Source organism: Epinephelus fuscoguttatus, linkage group LG13, assembly GCF_011397635.1.
Source record: "Epinephelus fuscoguttatus linkage group LG13, E.fuscoguttatus.final_Chr_v1".
NCBI lineage: Eukaryota > Metazoa > Chordata > Actinopteri > Perciformes > Serranidae > Epinephelus > Epinephelus fuscoguttatus.
In genome coordinates, this window is record NC_064764.1 from 41,300,139 (window position 1) to 41,323,088 (window position 22,950).

Below are 22,950 nucleotides of genomic sequence, written 5' to 3' on the forward strand. Positions count from 1 at the left end.
TCTGCCGTACATACATGGCGGCGCAAGATGGCGATCTCTCTAAAGCAAGGCCCTTGCTATATATATATATATATATATATATATATATATGTATATGTATATATAAAAGCATAATTATAAGGCTACGAAAACCAAACGAATTTTATTTTATAGCAATCATACACTTGTATAAACATATTAATGGGTAGAATATTCAGATTCAGTTTCAGATTGACAATAAACCATGCCAAATATTACACACTGGCCCTTTAACCACAGCATTGTTGTAACAAATCCATGGTTTGCAGAAACATACAGTGCCAACACATTCTCAGTGTTTGGTCATGGACTTTCTACGTCCAGATACAACATGCAAGGTACCCTGGGTGTGTTGGTTGTGCCAACTTCAGCCTGTTTTTTCCTTCAACAACACATACATACGTGGTTGACTTACTTGACTTAAACCCTTTTGCTCTTTGGAGAGCATAGGTCATTCATGAACTTCCTCCAGCTAGTTCGGTGTTGGGCCATCTTCTCTGCTTCCTTCCAGGATGTTCTTGTTTCCTTGAGTTCCTCCTCGACAGACCTTTTCCAGCTGTTTCTTGGTCTTCCTGGCTTTCTTTTCCCTTGTGGGTTCCAGGTTAAGGCCTGTCTGGCCGTGTTGGAGGATGGTTTTCTCAAGGTGTGCCCGATCCAGTGCCATTTCCTGCGTTTGACTTGGGTTTCAATTTGTTCTTGTTGTGTGGTTTGCCAGAGCTCTTCGTTTGCGATGGTGTTAGGCCAGTAAATTCCCAGGATGTGTCATAAGCATCTGTTAATGAGCTTGTTTGATGATGCTTTTGTAGTTCTCCATGTTTCTGCCCCATATAGTAAGACTGATTTAACGTTGGGTTTAGGAAAAAAGAACAGGGTTTGGCTTTACAATCCTACAGATGGTGAACACCGGCCTCCTGGGTGAAAGTGGGTTGTTGTTGGACCCACCCACCACCCGCCCTACTCGGATTTTCGCTGCCTTAACTTTCATTGCTGTCCTGCCGCATTTCCTACTATACTATAATGTCAAAGAAACAAAGACCAAGTGAAGTTTCAGTTTCTTTTTAGATTTATTTGATGAATTAACTCTCTTGTTTTTTCTTTGTGAGTCAGCACATGTTTTTATCAAATTGCCTCATAGTCAGTTTATAGTTTGTTAAATTGTGCTGGTATTAGTGTGTGTATGTGTGTGTTTGACTTATAAGGTTCATATCTAGACAAGGACCTTTTTTGTGTCACCATTTCCCTCTTGTCATTCTTCTTCTGGCACTCTTAATACATTCCAGAAAGAAAAAAAACAGCAGTATAAATGACAGTAAAGGCCACTATATAATGGATTAAAGCAGATTATTTGTGTGTTGATTCGTCATTCACCACTTGTGCTAAACAATTAAAACAATAATGATAATTTTTTCACAATATTTTGTCTCTTGCAGAGACTTTCATGGTGAAAGGTGTGTCTAAAGGTAAACATTTTCCTAATATATGTCTTAACTCCAGGATGAGTGAGGTCCAGCTGCTGGATGAATCTGTATCTGATGTCCACAAACATTAGAAAATAACCCGCTCTAAGCTTTTGCCAAGGTTTTCTCGACTCATCCCACGTCTGTCTCTTTCTCTTCACTTTGTCTCTTCATCTCTGCTGACTGAACTAAACCTTGTTTCCATGGAGATCTCAGGGCTATGCTGAAGTAAAGACCGGAGGAGAGGAAGAGAAAAAGACGAGAGAAAAGGAAGACAGTGAAAGAAACTATAGTGAAAGACAGAGATGACTCACAGTAGTCATTTTCTCCTCTCTGTGTGTTTGTACGTTGATGAACTTCACCTCTTCATAGATGCAGTCTTTGCACTTATATTGCATCATAGTCAAAGTGGGGAAACGTGTTACTGTAGATGTGAAAGCACTGATACTCTGATGAAGTTCTGTCTCAAGTCAGTTCTTGTTGCTAATGTCCCGATATCCATTTAAATATGGACGTCTACTCAGTTTCTGTACCTTCTCTGTGCAAACTGAATCATAAATTAGCGAGACAGACTGTTTGGGATGGAAACTCTTTCTGTTTTAGCACAGGCAAGAACCTGTCAAGTTGTAGTCAGTCAACCTGCCATCACTATGTGCTCCTGTGTGATAGTCTGTCATCGCCAGACCCAAATTAGTTAGGAATCTCTTGGTTCATTTTTGATTTCCAAGGAGTGTTTCAACGGCCATGGACCAAAATGCCTCTGGATACGATTCAGAGGCCCCATTCATTCCTATGAAAGTTGCACAGTGGCACATGAAACCAAAAGAGCTAGATTCCCCTGGTGAAAATTACCTGGATCTTCCACACTGTGAGGCCCGCTCTAGAGATTTACGGTGTCCAAACGGCTAACTTTTGGTTCAGTGCTCCGGTAATTTGAATGGGGGATTTAATCACGTAGCTTTTCCTGACTTTTAAATATTATCAGACCAAATGCATCAAACCCCCCAAAAAATATCCACTGATTTATAGAGGTCTCTTTCCAACCCAGTCTCACTCCAGAGTCGTTGAAATCTGGCGCATGGTCAGTAACTTCCAGCGTCAGACACCGACGAAAAAAGCCGTCCTTTCATATCGGCATGATACGCGGCCGGTTGCTATGATTGTGTCATTGTGTAACACCGGCCAGTGGGAGAAATGTGGCAGAACAACAGTTAAAGTTTGGGCAGGAGGGGTGATGGATGGGTCCAACAACCACCGACTTTCACTCAGGAGGAGCCCTGTTTTTTTTTTTCTAAACAAACACACCTTGGGAGCTACAATGCCGCTGGGAACACTGATATCTGGCTAAAAACACAAATGGTTTGTTGCTAGTTGGTCTTGAACGGTGGTTTGCAGCTTGATAGAAGTCTCGCTGAGGTGTCACGCCATCCACCATCTCTTCCATCTCCTCCACCTGCTATGTCACACAGAAACATTGATACGATGATACGATACCTATGAAACATGCAAATGTAACGCATCTGTGGTTTGCAGAAACAACAATGCCAACATCTCCTGGTGACTGAACTGCTGCTGGAACAAATAAAAGACAAGCTCACAGATTTGTCTGGCTCCCAGGAGACCTGTCGGTATGTTGGGGATGTCTCGTCTTAGTCGGAGTTGAGTTGTTTCAGAAGTTTAGTCCACTGATTTTACACATGAAGTTGAGTTCAGTTGTCCTGTGGAAACAGTTACATAATGTCCTCCGAGGCTCTGACGGGAGCTTCCTAAAGTCTGAGATTAGGCTTTAGACTTCAACAGAAAGTCTGTGTTACAAAATTGGGACGTGGAGTTTGAAAGATTTGGACATTTAGGAGGCAGGGAGGGTCTGACGAAAGAAGCAATCAAGTTGCATTATGGGTATTGAGGGATCCTGTGTTTTTAGGAGCTTGACACATACAAGCGAGTGAAAGTGAGGATATCTTGTCTTTCACGAGTTGAAGTTCAACCACTCTTCTTTCTATCGGTCTCTTGTGACTCACCCTCCAAGGCTAAATCACTGGAGTGCTCCTCTGAGACACAGCATCCTGTGAAAACACATACAACACAGTACAGTAGACACAGCTCCTGTCACCATGCCGTCACCTTTGTGTCTCCATCATCTGCTGCTCCTGTCGTCTCTCAGCTCAGTCCAAAGGTTCTGGCACCAAAGCACCGTCCAGTCCATACAGAGGTATTTACACTCACCACGCACTGAGCTGACGTCTGAACAGTGTCAGTGTGTATATGTGTGAGAGCTTTCGCAGCCATTGACTCCATTCATGTTGTAAATCTTCAGCCTGATCTTAACTCTTGACCTAAATCCAAGTCGTAATCCCAAAGTAGCCTCTTAAAGAAGTGATGACCAGCAAACTGTCCTCACTTGAAGGGATTTTCATTATCTCATTACACAGACTGACCACACACAAAAACACAAACCCCCGGTCACTGTAACGCACTCCAACAGGCCCGTAGTATTTAATACTTTATGACGTATATGTTCTAATTGTTGGTGTCAGACAGGAGGTGACTCGACTTTGAGGAAGTATATGAGTTGTTAGGTTGTGGTAGTGTGTCAGAATGTGTGAATAAATTTACTCCAATAATCGATAAGTGGATTGTTTTTGATATTTGATTAATAATCAAGGAAAAATGCAAAGTGCCATCTTCTTTAGGGTTCTCCAGTGTGAGGATTTCTCTGTTTTATATTATTGTAAATGCAATTTTGGGAGTGTGGACTTGGATTGTGTTGGTCAAAACAGGTATCTCAGGTTCTTGAGCTGTGGGAACTTGTGATGGTCTTTAAAAAAAAGTACTTTTCCCGTTAATTAATCAAAAATAAAGCAATCAGCTGCTGAAGTGATAACAAATGTTTGTAGGAGCAAAAATATCTGACAAACCTTACAATTAAAAATCGAGTCCAATTCAACTACAACACGAATCACAACCCCCCAAATATGAGAACAGACAGAGTCCCCATTTTCATGGACAAAATGTCCAAACTTTTCCATGACTTATTAAGGACCCACAGTGATGATTTTTATGCCTCCGTGCTGGTGATTATGTTTTCATGTTGTCCATACAGGGAAGTTCTTCAGATTTGGCACAAACATCCACTTGGACTTGGTGGTTGTAGGTCAAAGGTCAAGTTCACCGTTCTGTCTCAATCTTGTTAACGCGATATCTTAAGAACACCTTGAGGGAATTTCTTTAAATTTGGCACAAACGCCCACTTGGACTGAAGAATAAACTGATTAGAATTTCATGGTTGAAGGTCAAAGGTCAGTGTGACCTCTCAAAACATGGTTTTGGCCATAGCTCAAGAATTCATACACTTATTATGACAAAACACAAATGTCTAACAGGATAAAATAATGAAGGTCAAAAGGTCAAAGGTCAGCTTGACTGTGACATCATCATGTTTTAACGTCATATCTCAGGAACAGAAGGGGAGACATTTGGTCAGATACTGAATTGGTGACTGTCAGAGAAACTGGACTGGTGGGCGGAGTCATGTAACCACAGGGTGGTGATTCTAGTTTTTTCTTGCCCCACCTACCAGGCGTTTACACATCAGATAAAAACTCTATTCAGACATAATTTCAGCTAGCTTGCACACAGGCACAGAGAGACGAAACCAGGGAGAAAATGATAAAACTTGCATGATTGTAAACAAAACATTGTCACACATCGGTGGTTATTAAAGCTATGTTACTATGTCGACAGCTACAGAAAATTTGCCATTATGTTGCATTAGACTGGAAATTAATCCACGGAAAATTATTCTAACAATTTCATCATACACAACAAAATTCCATCACTTTTTTAAGACTTTCAGTAACTTTGTCAAAGTCAGCCTTTTCAAGGCCTGGAAAATGGAAAATTGTAAGACTCCATGACTTTTCCAGGTTTTCAGTGACCATGGGAACCCCGTATAGAGTTGAATCGTCACATCTCTGGCGTAGCGGCGAACATGATTACAAATGTAAAGTTTCACTGTTGTTTTATTACAACGTTGCACGCGATCTTAGACAGCATTTTGTTCAGATTGTGATCATGTGATTTTCATTGTGTTGTGTTTCATTGTCTGAGTTGCGTGGGGCCTTGGGTAGCCTCATCCTGCTCAAAGACGTCATTGAAGGTAGTTGTGTTTCCCTGCTCCCATACCTGTTTGTTTCAAAAGGCAGGTGTTTGGGGGATTTTCACCCAACATTGGTGTTTGAGGGTAAAATATTTTTCGGGTGGATTTTAGCTGAAGTTAGTGTTTCTGTATCAATTATCATGCCAACAAGTGAGTAAAACACAGCTAAGTTTCTTTATGTTGGCAATCATTAGCTATATTTCTTCTTTGATATGAAAGCTAAGTTATTCCTAATTTTAGAGCCTTTTTATAGGGTCCTCCCATGATACCCTTTTTTTAGTTTTATGATACGTTGTACAGGGGGAAATATAAGAAGAATACTTCAATTTGCCATGTATTGTTGAACTTAGTGATGGTGTTACTAATTGTAAAGTTCGTGCTCTAGGGTTAAAGATATAGTTACACGACGAAGGCTAAAACAAGTGAAAACAAGCTACCTGAGATTAACAACTGTTCACGGCAGCGTGACCTCGGTGGAGCGGAATTAACCCTTCAAAACACCAAAATCACACAATAACACAAACAAACTAACTGATGGTGGCAGAGGTAGAGCGTCAGCGCCAGTGTAGTGAGGTTAAATTAATGTTTTTGTCAGTGGAGTCTGGCTTTGAAGAGAGCTTAGATAAGTTTCATTCAGAAAGTGCTGTTTGGGAAGTACTGAGCGTACGACTGGACAAATGAGACTTGGATCATACTGCATGTGTCTGTGAGAGTTTGTAAACAGATGTTTTGATATAGTTTTTCCTGCTGTTGAATGTGGACCCTTGGACTTCAATTCATCAAGAATTTTCTTAGCTTTTGGGCTCCCTGTTTACCATGGAGGCATGCTAGAAAAATAAAGTTTCCTCCACGAATTCAACGTACCTTGGGGTGAGACATTAATATACAAATGATCTCTTGGAGGATACAGTATTCCTTTAATGCCCAGTTCAATGTAAACTTCAGTAAGCTGATCCATACTGGGAGCAGCTGAGTGGAAACAGAGATACGGCTCAGAGGAAATGAAAGAAGAAAAGTATAATTATCGCATATTATTTTTCTCATATTTCTGTTTCCTCAGTGTGTGACTAACAGACCTGTGAATCCAGATGTTTTTACACACATGTTTACATGTGTATGTGTATGTATGAAGCCCACTAGCTTCACAGAGACAGAGACAGTTTCAGTAAAATATGTCTGTGTGAATTCGTTCAAATGCGTGATGGAATCCGTGTTGTGCAGAGTTTCCCCTCAGGATCAAACCTTTATTAAATTAGCTTCTCCTGCTAATGTTATTTAGAAACCGCACTCAGAGACAAGTGCTCTAGTTTCAGAGAGGTATGCATTTCTGTGCCTCCATCTCTGCGTGTGTGTGTGTGCTAGCGTGCCTCTGTCAGTGTGTACGCGTGCCTGCATGTTTATCATACAACTAATTGTTTATGGCAGTTGCTTTCTCTGGCACAATAAACTAAAGCTTTTAAATCCATTTGCTGCAGTTAATGCAATCAGCCAGGGTTACCCGGAGTGACTGAGAGACGCCCCGGGCTCCTCTGACCTCAGTGATGAAACTTCAGTCCTCTGAGTCACTGTGGATGTGCTCTGGCTTTTGTTCTGCACGGACAGCTGAGACAGACACACAGAGACAGCCTATAGCCACGTCTAATCATAATGCAGTCAGTTGTGTCACTGACATTTAAACATTATATCTTTTACTTGATTTAAACAACAGTCGTTAAACTGGGAGAAAGTCGCTGTGTGACTGCTGTGAGAGCTTGAAGATGTGTTTAGACTCGCGTGACTGCGCTACACTGTCTTCATGATCACCTGTGTTACTGCTTTGTTTCGTCTGTATCTGTAAGTTTCAGAAAACGTGCACAAATACAGTCGAAATAAAAGCAGAGTGCGGACAGAAGGCTCGGTCCGTCTCTGTATCTAATGCTGAGCATGAATGAGCCTTTACATCATGTTCACACCAAATGTGATGCAAGTTTTTGCGTTGTGCTACTCACACATTTGAACGCTAGAATATTTTGTATTTACTCATGTCATACTCGCGTGAAATCACTGAATCGATGAGTGAACTTCTGCCAGTACGTCCTTGGCGTCACACGTACCTGGAGGATCTTAATACTGATTGGCTATAGCACCGCGAAACGGTTGCTGAAGTTCAGATTTTTCATCTCTTGCAAATAAGCATATACCATGAAATGGCGCTACTTGCTCCATTTGCACCACTTAGCATATTTCATGTCATTTGCAATGTGACCATCAAGCTGCCCGCCAGGAATTCATGCCAAATTGCGTCTCTACCTGTAATTCACTCATGCGAATTGTTTTATTTGCGCCTAATGTGAACACAACATCTCACTTCTGCAGCCTCGACTTCTCTCTGCTGCATCTCTCTTCTTTCTTTCCTCTGCCTCAGCTGATTTACCATCAGCTCTGATTGGACATCCACATGAAAGGTGGTGAATTTGCCCTTTAACTACATCCTCCAGTGCTCCAGCTCTTCTAACATTAAGGTGTAAATTACACTCAGTAAATGGGACATAGAGAATCTTACAGTGGACGTTAGTTGAAGGTGTTGTGGTTGAGAGAAAACCTGTCTGAATGTGTAAGTGAAGCGGGGTCAAAAGTGCGTTCTTGTCAGCTGGATGAAGATATATCACATTCAGAGGAGCAGGTAGGGCTGGGACAGGATTTACGTACGAAGGCCGCTGTGTCAGCCCATCACCCTGCTCCTCCTCAACTGTTATCTGTGCACCATCTCTCCCCTCCCCTGTTTATTTCCTCTCTGCTCCTGGATCAGATTTCCTCAGCTTCCTGCGGTGGATTGAGCTGGAGAGGATGCACATAAATAAAGTGGATGTAGCACGTATCAGTCCAGAGACTGAAACATGGGAACTGTAAGTGTGTTGAACAGCGAGCTGGTCAGCAACACTCTGCAGAATCATGTTCCTTTTTAACAGTTAGGAGTAGTGCATGGTATGAATTTAGTCTTTACATCCCAGGGACACTCAGTTAATACCCAAGTACAGTTTTGATGCAGTCTCTTAAGCTTTTCCATTTTAAGTTATATCTAAGTTATATTTTCACAGGAAACTACTGTACTTTGATTCCTTAATGAAGCTAACCAGCAGTGCTTACTGCCGGTTCCAGTACGGCCCAAGGCCCTTTGCTGCATGTCATCCCCTCTCTCCTCTGCCTTCCCTGTCTCTTTAGCCCTTTTACATAGAGATTGCGTCATAGAGCTGCTAGGAAGCTCCTTCTTTACACAGCCTTTGCATTTTTAAAAAGAACCAGACAACAGCTGCATTATTCCGCTCCTGTGTGTGATCTCAGACAGTGTGCAAACATTGCAGCATCAAAAGAGGCGTGACCTGTAACAGCATTACATGACAACATTCGCATCGACGCACTTTCTAAGCAGTAACAATCACGGAGCTCTTTGTTTTCCCAAATTGCAGACATTTTCAGCTGCTGTTCAGCGAGTTAGCTGCTAACTGCTAGTAGCTACTTTTCAACTCTCCTGTGGTGGGTGGCATACGTAGCACATCGTCAAAATATCACATCCGTGCCGCCCTTGATTCCATCCTGCCGGCTGTCCCATTTTGTTTTGCTGCTGTTAGACCTCCACTGCCAGCCGAGGGGCGAGACCACTGTCCCCCCATGATCGTACCTTTTATACACAACTGTGAGGTGGAATAATAGCGTGATATTCCTGCCTTGAACAGGCAGTGCAATAGAGGCTTCTGTCACACTACTGTGTGTGTTGTTGAAGGAAAAAAACTTCAGTTGGTGGTGTTGTACCGACGTAGCGCTTTTATTTTGAAAGAGACTGTATCAAACTGTACATTTCCTGTGAAAACAGAAGTGTATTTTGAAAACAGACAATGCATGTAACAGGCTGAAGTTGACACGGCGTCCCAGAACGTCAACAACCAACACACCCAGGGTACCTTGGACGCCATATGTGGACGTGGAAAGTCCATGACCAAACGTGGACATGTGACGAGGTCACAGTGAGGATGTGTCGCTCTGGCCTGCTATCTATCAGTCTGTCACTTATTTTGAATGGGTTTTCCTGCGTTTAAGGAACCTGCATGCGTGCGCTAATTTGGTTCAGAAAGGGGTTTAAAATTAGAGCCAAAAAAGTCTCTCAAAACAGCGTTCCTCATTCTGGTTCTTGCGTTGCACACACAATAAAAACTAGGGTTCTTAGAACAATGAAAAAATTCCTCTGGTCCGACAATTGGATGAAGCAGCTTTAGCTTTGTTGGAAAGTATCTTTAATGAGGTAACTGATTACTTTATCCAGTGAGTAATCAGTAAAGTAATTGTTAACAAGTTAAGAAGCTTATCACCGGTGTTGTGTTTTAGAAACCTGCTATTTCAGGTATGTTCTGCGTCTCCCCTCCGTGACTCATTTGTTTTCTCCCTGCTTGTCCGACTCTCTCCCCCCTCTGCTCTTCCTCCTATCACACCCCCGAGCTCTCCCCCCTCCCCTCACCTTTTCTGCTCCTGCTCCTTCTTCCCTGCTTCCCAAGGTCCACAAACCTCCTGCCCATCCCACCCACCTGCCCACCCTCCCTGCTAACAGTCAAGCTGTGACACCCGATGAAAGCGGCTATATCAGGCAGAGTCTGCATATTGTTTTCTTCTCACACAACAGAAACAGCAGACTATAATTACTTTGATTCACCCCCACCGGTCTGTGTGGCTGGAAATAGTTCCTGTATGAAGCTGCTGAGTCGCTCTGGTTGGATGGTGGGAGAGTGGATGACCTTCCAGTGATACATTTACTCAAAGTTAATGAATGACAAATGATTCTTAAAGAGGCCAATCACATTCAGACAGGATGGAAACGATGACACTTCCTAAAGCTTCTTCTATAATCTGTTCTTTCCCATCAGCTCCCATCTGGAAAATTCTCATGTCGGTTTAGTTTCTGGATAAAACTGAGATTTCACCATCTGGGTGCTCACAGCCCATGCAAGGATTCAGTGACACGGTGTGTGTGTGTGTGTGTGTGTGTGTGGTGTATTTTTGCACTGTATCATAGTAACATAGTGTTCTCTGTCATATGGCCAAGTGCTCTCCCCCGTACCTTTACCTCTGTTGGTGCTGGCGAGGTGAGCTGCAGTTCCTCTTGACCATCTGCCATGACTCCGGCCACCCTGAGACAATAACAGGCCGGTCGGGGAGGGAGGGAGGGAGGGAGGGAGGGCATGTGGGTGGAGGAAGGATACACAAATATGCCTGCTTATAATTATAGCCCAACACCTCAAGCTCATGTAGAATGAAGGCTGCAGATATTCCTCTGGGAGCTTTATAATTCATCCTTCAGTTTCTAATTGAAGGGCTGTTATAAATAACTCATCACTAAATTTAAAACTTAAAGGACGAGATGTTCAGTATTTTTCTGAATGTAGACGAACCTACTGAAAAGACAGAAACCAGTAGGAAATGATGCAAACATTGTCTGTGTGGTCTGATGAAGCTTATTCCTCTGTGCTGTGGTCTTTGAAGGAATAATTCACCCCCCAGATGATCATTTGTGTATCAGTAACCACGTCTCATTTATGCAGCACCTCCCCAATAGACGAGAACTAAAATAAAATGCTCTCTTCAAAGCCAGATCCCACTGACCAAAACATTTCACCTCGCTGAACACTGGACATACTGGTCGACTGCTGCCTCGATCTGTTTGTGTGCTTGTGTTATTGTGTGACATTCAAATCCGAATTGACCCTCGAAAATACCAAAGTCACAATGACACAAACAGGTAAAAGGTAAATCACTGTTTTTGTCAGAGGAGTCTGGCTTTGAAGAGAGAATAGATAAGTTTCACTTTAAGCTCTAAGGTGGAGGAGCGTTTAGACACACAGAGCCGGATTGGTGACCCAATTTTCCGCCTCGTAGGGTAGACATATTGGTGGAACCCTTTTAGTTTAAACAGACTGAGGCGGCCTTCTGCAACGGGAGGGGCTGTTGATGACTTGTGGGAGGAGCTGTTGATGACTTGTGGGAGGGGCTGTTGATGACTTGTGGGAGGAGCTGTTGATGACTTGTGGGAGGAGCTGTTGATGACGCTGCACGTGCAAGCCACTGGCGGTGGATAAACAGGAAACAGCTGATAGCAGGAATTAGCGAGCAGCTAGTAGCAAGAGGGAAACACAAACCTGACAGACACTGTAAAGATGAGCAACTGGGGAGACAAGGAATTGCGCGCCCTCCTTGTCCTCGCAAACAAAGAGGCTATTAACTGCCAGATGACGGGGACGGTGAAGGACGGGCCGACTTATGAGAGAATCACCGAAGGACTGACCAGCCGCGGCTTCCCTCCCACGTCACTGTTTACGTCACACGCTGAGCTACATGTTTTGTTACTTGCTCACACCCCCCATTGCCCCGAAAAAGGCACATTCTGTATAAACAAAAGTAGGTAGGCGGCATTTTGATAGATAGATCTCAGATCAGTACTCTTTGCATTTAAAATGCTATTTAATGCTGTGACAACGTCAATGTCTAGTCCTCGAATATTTTCTGTACTTTCCAGACACCATATTGGGGTCAGTACAGCTTGTATTTGTATTTTTTACCAGTTTGGATCATCAAGTTCAACAGAAATCACAAAATTAATGCCAACATGAATTTAAAATGTATTGTTAATAGTTTTTTTTGTTATTAAAAGTAAAAGGATCTTTGGGGCAATATCAGCTATGTTGTTTCATCTCAGTCAGCTGGCATGTTGCGTTTCACCGCCAAATAATGTGAAACTAGGAGGCGCTATTTATTTATTTTATTTGGATCCCCATTGGTCACTACCGAGGTAGCAACTACTCTTCCTGGGGTCCACACAAGCAAACATAATATCATAGAGTCAAACAGATATCTGATTAAAAATCCAAGGCAAGAAGAAAAAAACAAAATACAACTAAAAATCAGGAAAACTACAAAATAAAAATAAAACAAATAAACACACAAAACAAAATCATCATCTACAGAGTCATGATTCATTCACTCAAGAACAAATGTCCCTGCTTCTGTCTGAATTACAGAGATTATTATTTCAGCAACAACAACAAAAAAACATCCTACTCTTGGTCTAAATTAAGGAAGTAATAATTTCATAAATTTTTTTTTTTCTGATTATCTTCCAGGAAAATAAGAGTAGATTTGTTTCTATGATTTTTTCTCATAATTCTGAGATCATAATTTAATTAATTCAGAAAATATGGGCACATTTTTTTGTCAAGTGAATGCTACAAAAAAATATTAAAAATAAAATTCTCCTGTTAAATTTATGAGGGGTTTTTGTTTCAATGGAGAACAAGAGACAAGTACTTTATGGAGCAGCTGTGTTGCTGTGGGAGACAAAAAATGAAATTTACTTTCAGTTGGACTTTCAGTACAAATGGGCTGAAAACCACAGAAAGTATACTGAGCACCACAATAACATATTGTTTATTTTGTTTTGTTTGAAATGACTGAAATACAGAATATAGCCTCACATCTGCTTTAATGTATATTTCCATCTCCCTCTTACTGGTTTTTGTTTCATAATTCTGTATATTTATATTTTAGGCTTTAATATAATAAACTGTGTATCTTGTGTTTGACCGAACACTTGTGACTGCATAAATATCAGCTCAGCAGTTATTTCCAGATATTCTGTTTTTATAGACGTTCTATATAAATCGTGATTATTTCAATAGTGCATTCATGTGAAGAGGCTTCAGCTTGCCCGCACAGCAGAGAAAATAGTGCAGCACAGCAGTGACGATTCTCGCTGCCCGCTCCTTGGCAAAGCAATGCCGTCCCATCCCAGAATGCATTGTGGCTGCGTTATGTAAGAGGCTGTTCTGTTCTATTCTTAGCTCTACCTCACTGAGAAGTAACAGTGCTGGTTGCCTGAGAGTCAAAAGCGCAGAGATCTGATGAGGCGGGAATCATCAGCGAGGTGAGAACCAGCACAGTGGGCTATTCTGCCATCAGGCTCTCACACTGGGACACTGGCAGGACGGCATGCCCATGTTTGGTGTGAGGAGGAAGTAGAGGTGTATAGGTGGGTGTGCGAAGGAGGGGGATTTTGACTTGTTGAAAGGATATATGAATAGTACTGTTTTGAAATCCTAAAATAGGACATGTCAACACTCACTGGAATTTTTTTTTATACCTTTCCTTTCTTGCAGCATCAGACTGTGTTACAGCCTCACACACTGCCTGTTTTTCAGCTGCAGGAAATGACAGCCTGCGTCCATCTTTACATCCAGCCGTCCTTTGAATTCCCATCTGTCATGTGTAGCCATTGTGTCACTAGTCCTCTTGATCCCTCAGTCTCCAACTGTCCAGTTTTTTCTTAATGGATGCCCAATCCTATTATAATGATTTCCTGGAAAGCTCTGCAGAGACAGAGACAGATTCATATGGGGGACATGTGACTAAAGATGAGACATACTTTCTGTGTTTGACGCAGGATGATGGACATGTGGACAGTAGCTGTCATTTAAGACACTCAGATCGTCCTGAGTATTTTTTCTGGGAATTTCTGGGAGTTTATCCTACAACACCTCCTCACTGCGACCTCGTCACATGTCGACGTTTGGTTGGGTGGGTTTAGCAGAAAAGAACAGGGTTTGGCTTTACAGTCTTACAGGAAGTGAACAGCGGCCTCCTGGGTGAAAGTCCGTGGTTGTTGAGAGACGTGTTCAACATATCATCGATAACTCACAACCACTCAGACCGCAGGTAGAACCTTATAGTTCTCAGGTGGCGTGTTGCATCACCACGTTAATATCAAGCTATGAAAGCGTCCATCTATGAAAGCCTTTTTACATTCATGTTCACATTTTCATGTGATGAACAATAAGTTGTCGCAGCTTCTTCCTCTTCCTCTTCCTCTTCCTGCACTAATGCGTGCGCCCCGAGCGTTTATAATTCTACAGAGGACAGACAGAACTGCAGAGTGATTTTAAAATGTTTGTTCCTCACTCTGCTCTGACATTTTCTTTTGAATTGTCATCTGAAATATTAAAGAGTGCCAGTGAGTCAGCAGAAACAAACTCATTCCCGTATAAACCTCGATCATCTTTGAAGCATGGCACGAAATGGAAGCACTTTCTAAATGTCACTCCTGCTTTTACAGACATGAACCAACACAAACTATGGTACGTGAAAAATTCCCCAGCTGCTGTTCATCATTTGATTTTGACCACAGTGAAAATAAGTGATGAAGAGAAAACACCAAGACTTTAAATAATCAAGTTTAATTTCTTTATAATTTATAATTGGACTGTAAAAAGCACCAGATGTGTCACCAACAGTTAATGTGATTAGCAGAGGATAAGAGAAATAATTCAAACGCTGCTTATGTCACAGTGTTTACAAACCTCTTTTCTTAAATTCTTCTGAGCGTGAAAAGTCATGAGTCAGACTCGTCCTGAGCCCTGTGTTGCATCAGGCTTTTGCAGAACACGTTTCCTCTCCTCAGCAAAGCAAAAGCATGCAACAGTTTCCTGTTTGTGGTCTGAAACTAAGCCAAACAGGGCGAGTGAGGTCTGACGACGTTGGGAAATTATTAACGTTGTTTACACTGTAAGAGACAGGCAGACCTGCTGCCTGTGGCTGCAGTCACAACAGGCAGTGCTGCCAGTCGCAGCTTGTCTGGGCACGATGCAGGATTGAGACCCTCAGGGAACGGTCTGACTGGTTCCCTGGGTGCCTCACACAAACGTTCTTTCTTTCTCTTCTTGCAGTGAAGCAAGCTCTGCTCGAGGCTTTTAGAGACTCTCTGCGTTTATGTCTGACATTAAAGTTAGAAACATGTAATCATCAGAAAGTGGCCACAGATTGGAAAGTTGTAGATTTAATGGATGGGAACTTTCTCTCTCTGACATTTTAAGACGTCTGTGATTCAGAGAAGCAATCAGGGAAAACCCAGTGCATGAGAAAGGACTGGAATATGTTTAGGTGTTCAGCTGGCACCAGCCTGCCTGGATCAGGTCAATCAACTCTCAGAGCGCCACACTAACCTGCATGATTAGCCATGGAGAATGAGGCAGAAGAGTTGATTCAATTCTGGGTCTATTTTTGTGTGTAGCAGCAGACAGCAGCACATGAGCAGAGTGCAGCCGTGAGAATATTCACTCCTTAATCACAGAGCTGTTTGTTCCCTCTGCTTCCCTGCTCCAAGCCGCTCCAGGACGCTCAGTTTCATTTTGAAAGTACTTTGTAAACTTCATGTTGAGCCTGCAGCAGCCGGTTTATGACGGAACATACCCAACCCAGTCACCACAACAAACGTCGCCATTTTAAATGAATGCAAACCAAATATATGTTACATTTGTACGTTATTATGTAGCAGCTACGTTGAAACTTCACATTTCAGCAACACTGTAGTTGATGTGCTGTTAAGCTTTGGCACAAAAAACTCTATGGGTTTGGTTCAGAGAGCATCATGTTCTGGCTCAAAATACCTGCTGTGGGGCCAACAACCTCTGCTGGAAAATGCAGCGATGACTCTGCAAAAAAAACAAGAATTTTTCAAAGCATTATCCCAACTGGAAACACAGCTATTGCTCGCTAAAAAACAACTGTAATTTATGGCACAATCTCAGCAGAAACAACCCGGTCAGACACCGACGAAAAAGCCGTTCTTCAAAGTCGGCATAATACGTGGCTGATTGTCATCATGGTTTAACGGCGCCCAGAGGAGTCGGGGAAACACGACGGGACAAGAATGAAAATAAGGAGTGTATTGGAGTGAAACTGTAGCTGATAACGTCTGGGCCACACTGCCTGCGTGAGTAGCACATGACGGCTACCTTGCTGTGGCGTTCACAGAGACAGTGTTGCTGCTGCAAAGCATTCAGTTGCTGTAAGTTCTGTATTTCCACAATTAAGAGCCAGAACTCCACAAATTTATGAAGCTGTGCAGCTACTGCATCATCAAGAGCAGGGCCCTGCTTGTATTTCACAATAAAAAGCTTGATGGTCACACATGAAGGGATTCTGTCAACAGACACGTTGTGAGAGGGCTTTTAGTTTGAAACAGGAAGTGTTGAATTTGAAAGAAATACTTACACCTGTTTTGTAGATGTTTGGCCCAGCCGTGCATGAGCAGAGCTGCTCACATGGGCAGTGTGGCCGCTCTAACCTGATAACATAACATAACATAACTCATTCACGCTCTGCTCACACACTTTGACACAAGACCACACTGTTCAATAATCAGAATAAAAACCAATAAGAACTAAGTACGGAATAAATGCATATTAAAATAATGACTATCAAAATAAAAGTTTCCGTCAGCCTGGTCAGCTTCTTCAGCTCGGTCCCTGTTACCATGCTCTACAGTTAATGAGTGTAGATGAGATGCCACCGACACAGTTTATGAGCGGCTATGAGATCTGGTTCTGCTCTAGCACCTCACAAATTATCACAATGGCTGCGAAGACGAAACATTTCTCAGATTTCTCTCTAATAATTTATTTCACCAGGCGTTTGTAAAAACCTGTGAAGCTGCCGGGGCCATACGAACACATAATCTCTTATCATGTCAGGGTTTTTTTTATGAGCTGAAGTGTATTGAAAGTGAAATGTCAGATGACATCATCAGTGACCTTTGTGATCATGTCTGTAAATATTGACTATTAGGCATCACACTTTTCAAAGAGAGAGAACACAAAGGGGAATTCATGAGGGAGACGATAATGAGGAGCATTAAAGGTTTGACGACCTCTCTCTTATTTAACCTGGTGGAAGTGAAAGTGATTGTCATGACAGTCGTGTGTGTTTAGACAAAGATTTGTATCTTTAAGAGTTAAGAGATTTGTTGCTGGGGCAGTTTCGCTGCCCCGTACATTAAAGCTGCTTTAATGTACGGGGCAGTTTCGCTGCCCCGTACATTAAAGCAGCTTTAATCAACATTTTTATATGTATAAAATCACAATGTGAAAAGGGTCACATGTCATGATGAAGCATATTATCACTTTAATCTGCAGTGTCTCTCAGCTTAGCTGCGCTTTATGTAAGGCACAAGGTCAAACAATGCCTATTGATTTGAGTTTCCATGACCAGTTTAAACACATTGAATTGTGACGCCCGCGATAAACCATCTCTGGAGTCAGGTCAAAGCCTGCCTTAAATGGGATTATACTTCTGTGTCTACTATGTGTTTATTTCACAGATAAGAAGCAATAAATTGTGAAGACAATAAAGCCTCCACAAAATAGCATTTTAAGTCCTGTGTGATTTATCCTGGTTTCATATGAGGAGAGGAAATCTCTGCTAGCTGCTAGGCTAATTTATACAATGTTAAATGCCATAGGCGTGTGCTAATAACGTTAGCATGTTGTATTTGTTTGGAAAACGTGTTTAGTATAAGACAGTTGTTTTGTCAGTGAACCTTGTGAGTTGTAATGTAGCCGGATTTTGTAACATTACCTTTGTTAAATGTTGCTGTTGTCCCTGGTTTTATATGAGAAGAGGAAAAGTCTGCTAGCCGCTGGGCTAATTTATACAATGTAAAATGCCATAGGCTTGTGCTAATAATGTTAGCATGTTGTATTTGTGGGGAAAATGTGTCCAGATAAAGACAAGTGTTTGTCTGTGAATACTGCGAGTTATAGTGAAGCTGATCTGTGAACTTGTGTTTGAAATTGTCTCTATTAAGCCATGTTTAATGTGTGTTTACTGTGTGTTTAATGTGTGTTTTAAATCAACTAAACTTTACAGCACTTACCAGTTTCCTCCGCTCACTAGTAACCAAAAAATAAACTGTTATTGCAGGTTTAATTTTGTCTTAACATAACCTGAATACTGACCTCATACCATTTCCGTTTCCGTCCAGATTTCAGCGACCAGCTGTTGGAGGTGGTCGGCCTGGAGGGGGCGATAGAGATGGGACAGATCTACACTGGACTGAAGAGTGCCGGCCGCAGACTGGCTCAGTGTGCTAACGTCACCATCAGGTCAGAACCCCCTGCCTCTCAGCTGTTTCCTCCATCTTTTCTCACATTCAATCCGTCGTCCTCCTTCCAGTCGCTTCCTGATCTCCTCTCTCCATCCTCCACCCTCCCCTCCCCCCGTCTTCCTTCTGGTCAGCCAACTGCACAAAATGAATCCATCACCATCTTCTACATGTATGATCAAAAATGCATTCCTGTGGAGTGTTTCTGTGCATGTGAAGGTTGAAATCCCTGCAGCATCCAAACAATAACACACCTGATGAATTATACATTTGAACTCTGTGAGCCATCAGAGCCGAGGACTGACTCACTGAAATGATCCGTCTGTTCAGTTTGGTTCCAGGATGCTAATGACTCTCTGATCCGTCCTCCTTATAGTGTTTTAACAGCACTCAGGTTGAAGATGTACTTTCGGGTGACGATGCATGGGTTCAAACTTATTTACTGTTTGTAGAACTTTTATTAACAACAAATATTGACAGCTGACCTAAATAAATTCAATAAGGAAATAGAAAGGGTCACATTCAATTTGATACTGGCTTCAGATTCAACTAGAAGAGTTCACTCAGGAGAGTACAGATCTCCAACAGGCGGACTACCTTCAGCTGCCATGCGGCATCCCAAACTGATCCTGGCCAGAAGTCTATGAAAATTCACGCCTGGTATATTTTTGACAGAGCCGCGATGAGTTGTAAATCGAGTTTTTCTGCCAACAGGAACTGTGTGTGACATAGATACACTATAATTATGAGGATAAATATATTTTCAATGACCAAAACACAGCAACAGATCTTTGACCCATGTCGTTCATAGCTGTCTGTGGGCTGCCGCACACACAGCAGGAAATGACACTATCAATACTATAAAAACAGACAAAAATAAATTTAACCACATCACCCGCTTACTTACTTACGTATTGACAGGGGTGTGAATCACAAGCTTCATCACTATATGATATTTGGATTCTTGGCCCAAACTGGCCGAGGCGCTCTGAGCATGCTCCACAGTTTCCGCCCTGGGCTTTGACCCGGAAGTCCAATAGCATTAAATGTGTAAGAGAAGAAGAAGCCGGTAACAACATGGAGAAATCTACATCCAGAGCCGTGACTTTTTGGACGGACCAAATGTACAGAGCTGTAAAGTTGTCCACCATGGTAGCAGTTAGCTGCTAGCTAACCGTAGCTAACTTGTTTGTCCATTGTTTGGTCTGTGACGTAATAGGTCAACAGGAAAAAGGTCCAATACTAACAAGCTGAAAGGGGGCATATCTCCACCTATCGTAGAGGAGTCGCACATACTTGGCTCAATAAATGGATTCCCCTCCCGTGCTTGTATACTGGGACAAGGACAGTAGGCCAGTTAGATGTCCTCGTCCAGCTGGAACGGGAGCTCCACTTCACTGTGACTGGAAACGTTCCGAATGTTGGTATAAAACAGGTTTTTTAACAAGCGTGAATCACTGCAACGATGTGAGGTCATTGAGAACACAGTCATAAATGTGCACACACAATATTAGGCTCATTGGTCCAGTAGTTTGCTTGATTAGCTGCAGACAGGCAGATACACACATTCACACACGACCGGAGATAATAAAATTCAAACATCCAAAGTCACTCATAGATTCATAGAAAGTTGGTTTTGTTTCTGTTGCTCCTGTCAGGCAGTGAACATCGACAGCGAGACACTTACTGTACCAGAGAAGTGACATTTACAAGTTGTTCTCTCACTTGTTCTGCAGAGCGGCCCAATATTTTCCAGACCAGAATTAAAAGAGCATTCATCACAGTCATTCTCCCATACTGTGTTTCTGCAGCCGCAGAGGCATGCATCAAAGTCTTAAACCAACTGTGTGTGTGTGTGTGTGTGTGTGTGTGTGTGTGTGTGTGTGTGTACATATACAGTGGCTCTGTGAGTTTAGAGTGGGGGCCTGTCTGGGAATGGGTCTCATGGGAACAAAGGGTGCAGTGTGTGACCCTCTGCTGGGACAGTGTGAACAGGCCTCTCGTGCCTCAGAGGTGTGTGTGATCTGACCTTCACAACCTCCAACCCCACCCTGTCCTCCCTCCATCCCTCCCTCTCTGCCCTCCCCCCACTTCTCCTCCTCACCCCTCTGCTCTCTCTCCACAGGACGTCCCGGCGGCTGCCCATGCAGATCGATGGCGAGCCATGGATGCAGCCGCCCTGCACGGTGAGAGTTAAATCAAAAGGACTGCTCCAGTGCTGCAAAATTGTTTTAAGAGAGGGATTCTCATGGGGTCATAGTTTTAAAGACCCCATATGTAGATATTTAGTCCCAGAGACACTGTACTGTAAGTTAATGACTTGTTTTCACTGGTAAGACTGAAACAGGAAATTTACAAAGGTGAAGTCAGCGCTCAGAGCAGTTTAACCAGTGATTAACTGACCTGTTTATCTCACTGTATGTTTTAGAGATTAGTAACCATATGACCAACTCCATAATCCCAAACGATGTCAAGAGTCAGTCAGAAAAAAAAACAATCCAGGAAAAAAAATTGTACTCAGTGTTACTCTGTCCCTTCTTTATGTCATCTTTGCATTTTTTATTTAATATTTATTTAACCTTTATTTCACCAGAGACAGGCAGCAATATAAGTTGCAGACAGACAACATAGAACAGAAATACAGAATAAAAATATACAACAATCCTGCAGCAGAGCTTTGAAACATCCAAGAGGAACCAACACGTGATAGATTCCACAGATCAGGAGCTGCAGACAGAATTGCTCGTTTGCCAAATTCCGTACGTTCCCTCGGTACGGACAATAAGAACATGCTCGAAAAATGCTAGCTGTTAGCTAAATCTCCCAGCGATGAGTCGTACACATAAGACATTGTCAAAACATCACACCTGTCCTGTCAATTCGGCGCTGTTACTACCTTTACTTCCACTCCAAGCTGGAATAACTGCGTGACATTCCCGTCTTATTCCGGTTATGTCAAAGGGGCTGCTGATGAACTGCAGCTACATGTAACTCTTTAATGCCTGTCTATGTCACTGGCAAAACTGAAGTAGAACATTCACACTGACACAGGTGAAGTGAGCGGTCACAGCGGTTTAACCAGTAACCAACTGACCTGTTCATCTCACTGTATGTTTTAGAGATTAGTAACTCTTTGAAGGTGTGACAGCTCCATAATCCCAAACAATCACAAGGGTCGGTCAGAAAAACAAATGGATTATCCAGAGAAAATGTAGTATCCTGTGTTTCTGGTTCAACATCATATCAGTATTATCAGTAATGATCTTTAAGTGCATTGTTTAAAAACAAGACTTGTGGGTTTGGTTGCTTCAAGTTAAATGAATGAATGAAATTAATTAATATAATCCAGGAAGTCCAGTTTGAGTAACAGATGATTGATTTTGAAGCAGATGTCTATTAGCCTGGAAATCCAGACTCAAATCTAGAAAGATTTTGAGTCTGGCCCTCACGATACACCCTTCTTACCCAAGGAGCGGCACTAACTGAGGCATATTAAATGCCACTGCACGCAATTGGATAGCACGATAGTCAATCAGAGCAAAAAGTCCCATTGGTTCACCGAACAGTGGGGCTAACTGATATATTTTGCTTTTGCTGTATCCCGTCGGCAAAACGTAAAAACGTCCTTCCTGGAAGCGAAGGCTTCTAGGGCAGTCTTCTGTTCCTCTCTCAAGGAGAAAGATAAGTGTAGTTGGCTTGGCGTTTCTTCCACAGCTAAACTGAATGGACGCGGTCCTTTGGCAGCTGCCATCTTGGCTGTTTACTTTTCGACTCCTACGGCGCAGCGCTGTCCTCATCATGTTACACCCGTCCAGAGCCCGCCTCTGTCAGATAGACTGATCTGATTGGTCCGATGGCAATTCACCGGGCTCTGCTCATCGGGGCCAAATTAGAATTTGCTAGGGGCGGGGCATGTGGATTTCCAGGTTAGATGTCTACACTATGAAGAAAGATTTTGATGATGCAACTCCTGAAAGTTTTCATAGTGGCAGTGGTTTTATTCTCCGACCCAACCATCACCAAATAAACAGATCAGCATCTGTCCAAAGTCAAAACTAATTGACCCAGAGCTGCCGCCCTGACAGTCAACCAAACGTTAGGCAACCAGAAAGGTCATTAGACAGCAAGATTTCATTGGTCTCTTAGTTGCAGAAAAACAAAACCTGAAACTCTATGAGGAGCTGCGCCTTGTCAAAATAAATCCAAACCTATCTGACTGGACCATGTGTGACTTTACTTTCAAAGGACAGACACAGGAAGTGTCCTCGTCAGGTTAATCTCCAGGGCTGGTACCTGCGGTTATTCCACAGGCTAGTTAATAACATGTCGGGCAGGAAATCCAAAGTGTGGGATCATTTTGAGAA

General features: G+C 42.5%; 1 protein-coding gene across 4 annotated transcripts in view; it reads left to right on the top strand.

Moving 5' to 3' along the window:
* LOC125899304 (diacylglycerol kinase beta) overlaps positions 1 to 22,950 on the top strand; it is a 180,393-nt gene that overhangs the window by 150,712 nt on the left and 6,731 nt on the right. For all 4 annotated transcript variants that reach the window (XM_049593495.1, XM_049593496.1, XM_049593497.1 and 1 more), the window contains 2 exons: positions 18,467 to 18,587; positions 20,712 to 20,772. In XM_049593495.1, coding sequence (XP_049449452.1) covers positions 18,467 to 18,587; positions 20,712 to 20,772 — 182 coding nt within the window. The remainder of the gene's footprint in view (positions 1 to 18,466; positions 18,588 to 20,711; positions 20,773 to 22,950) is intronic.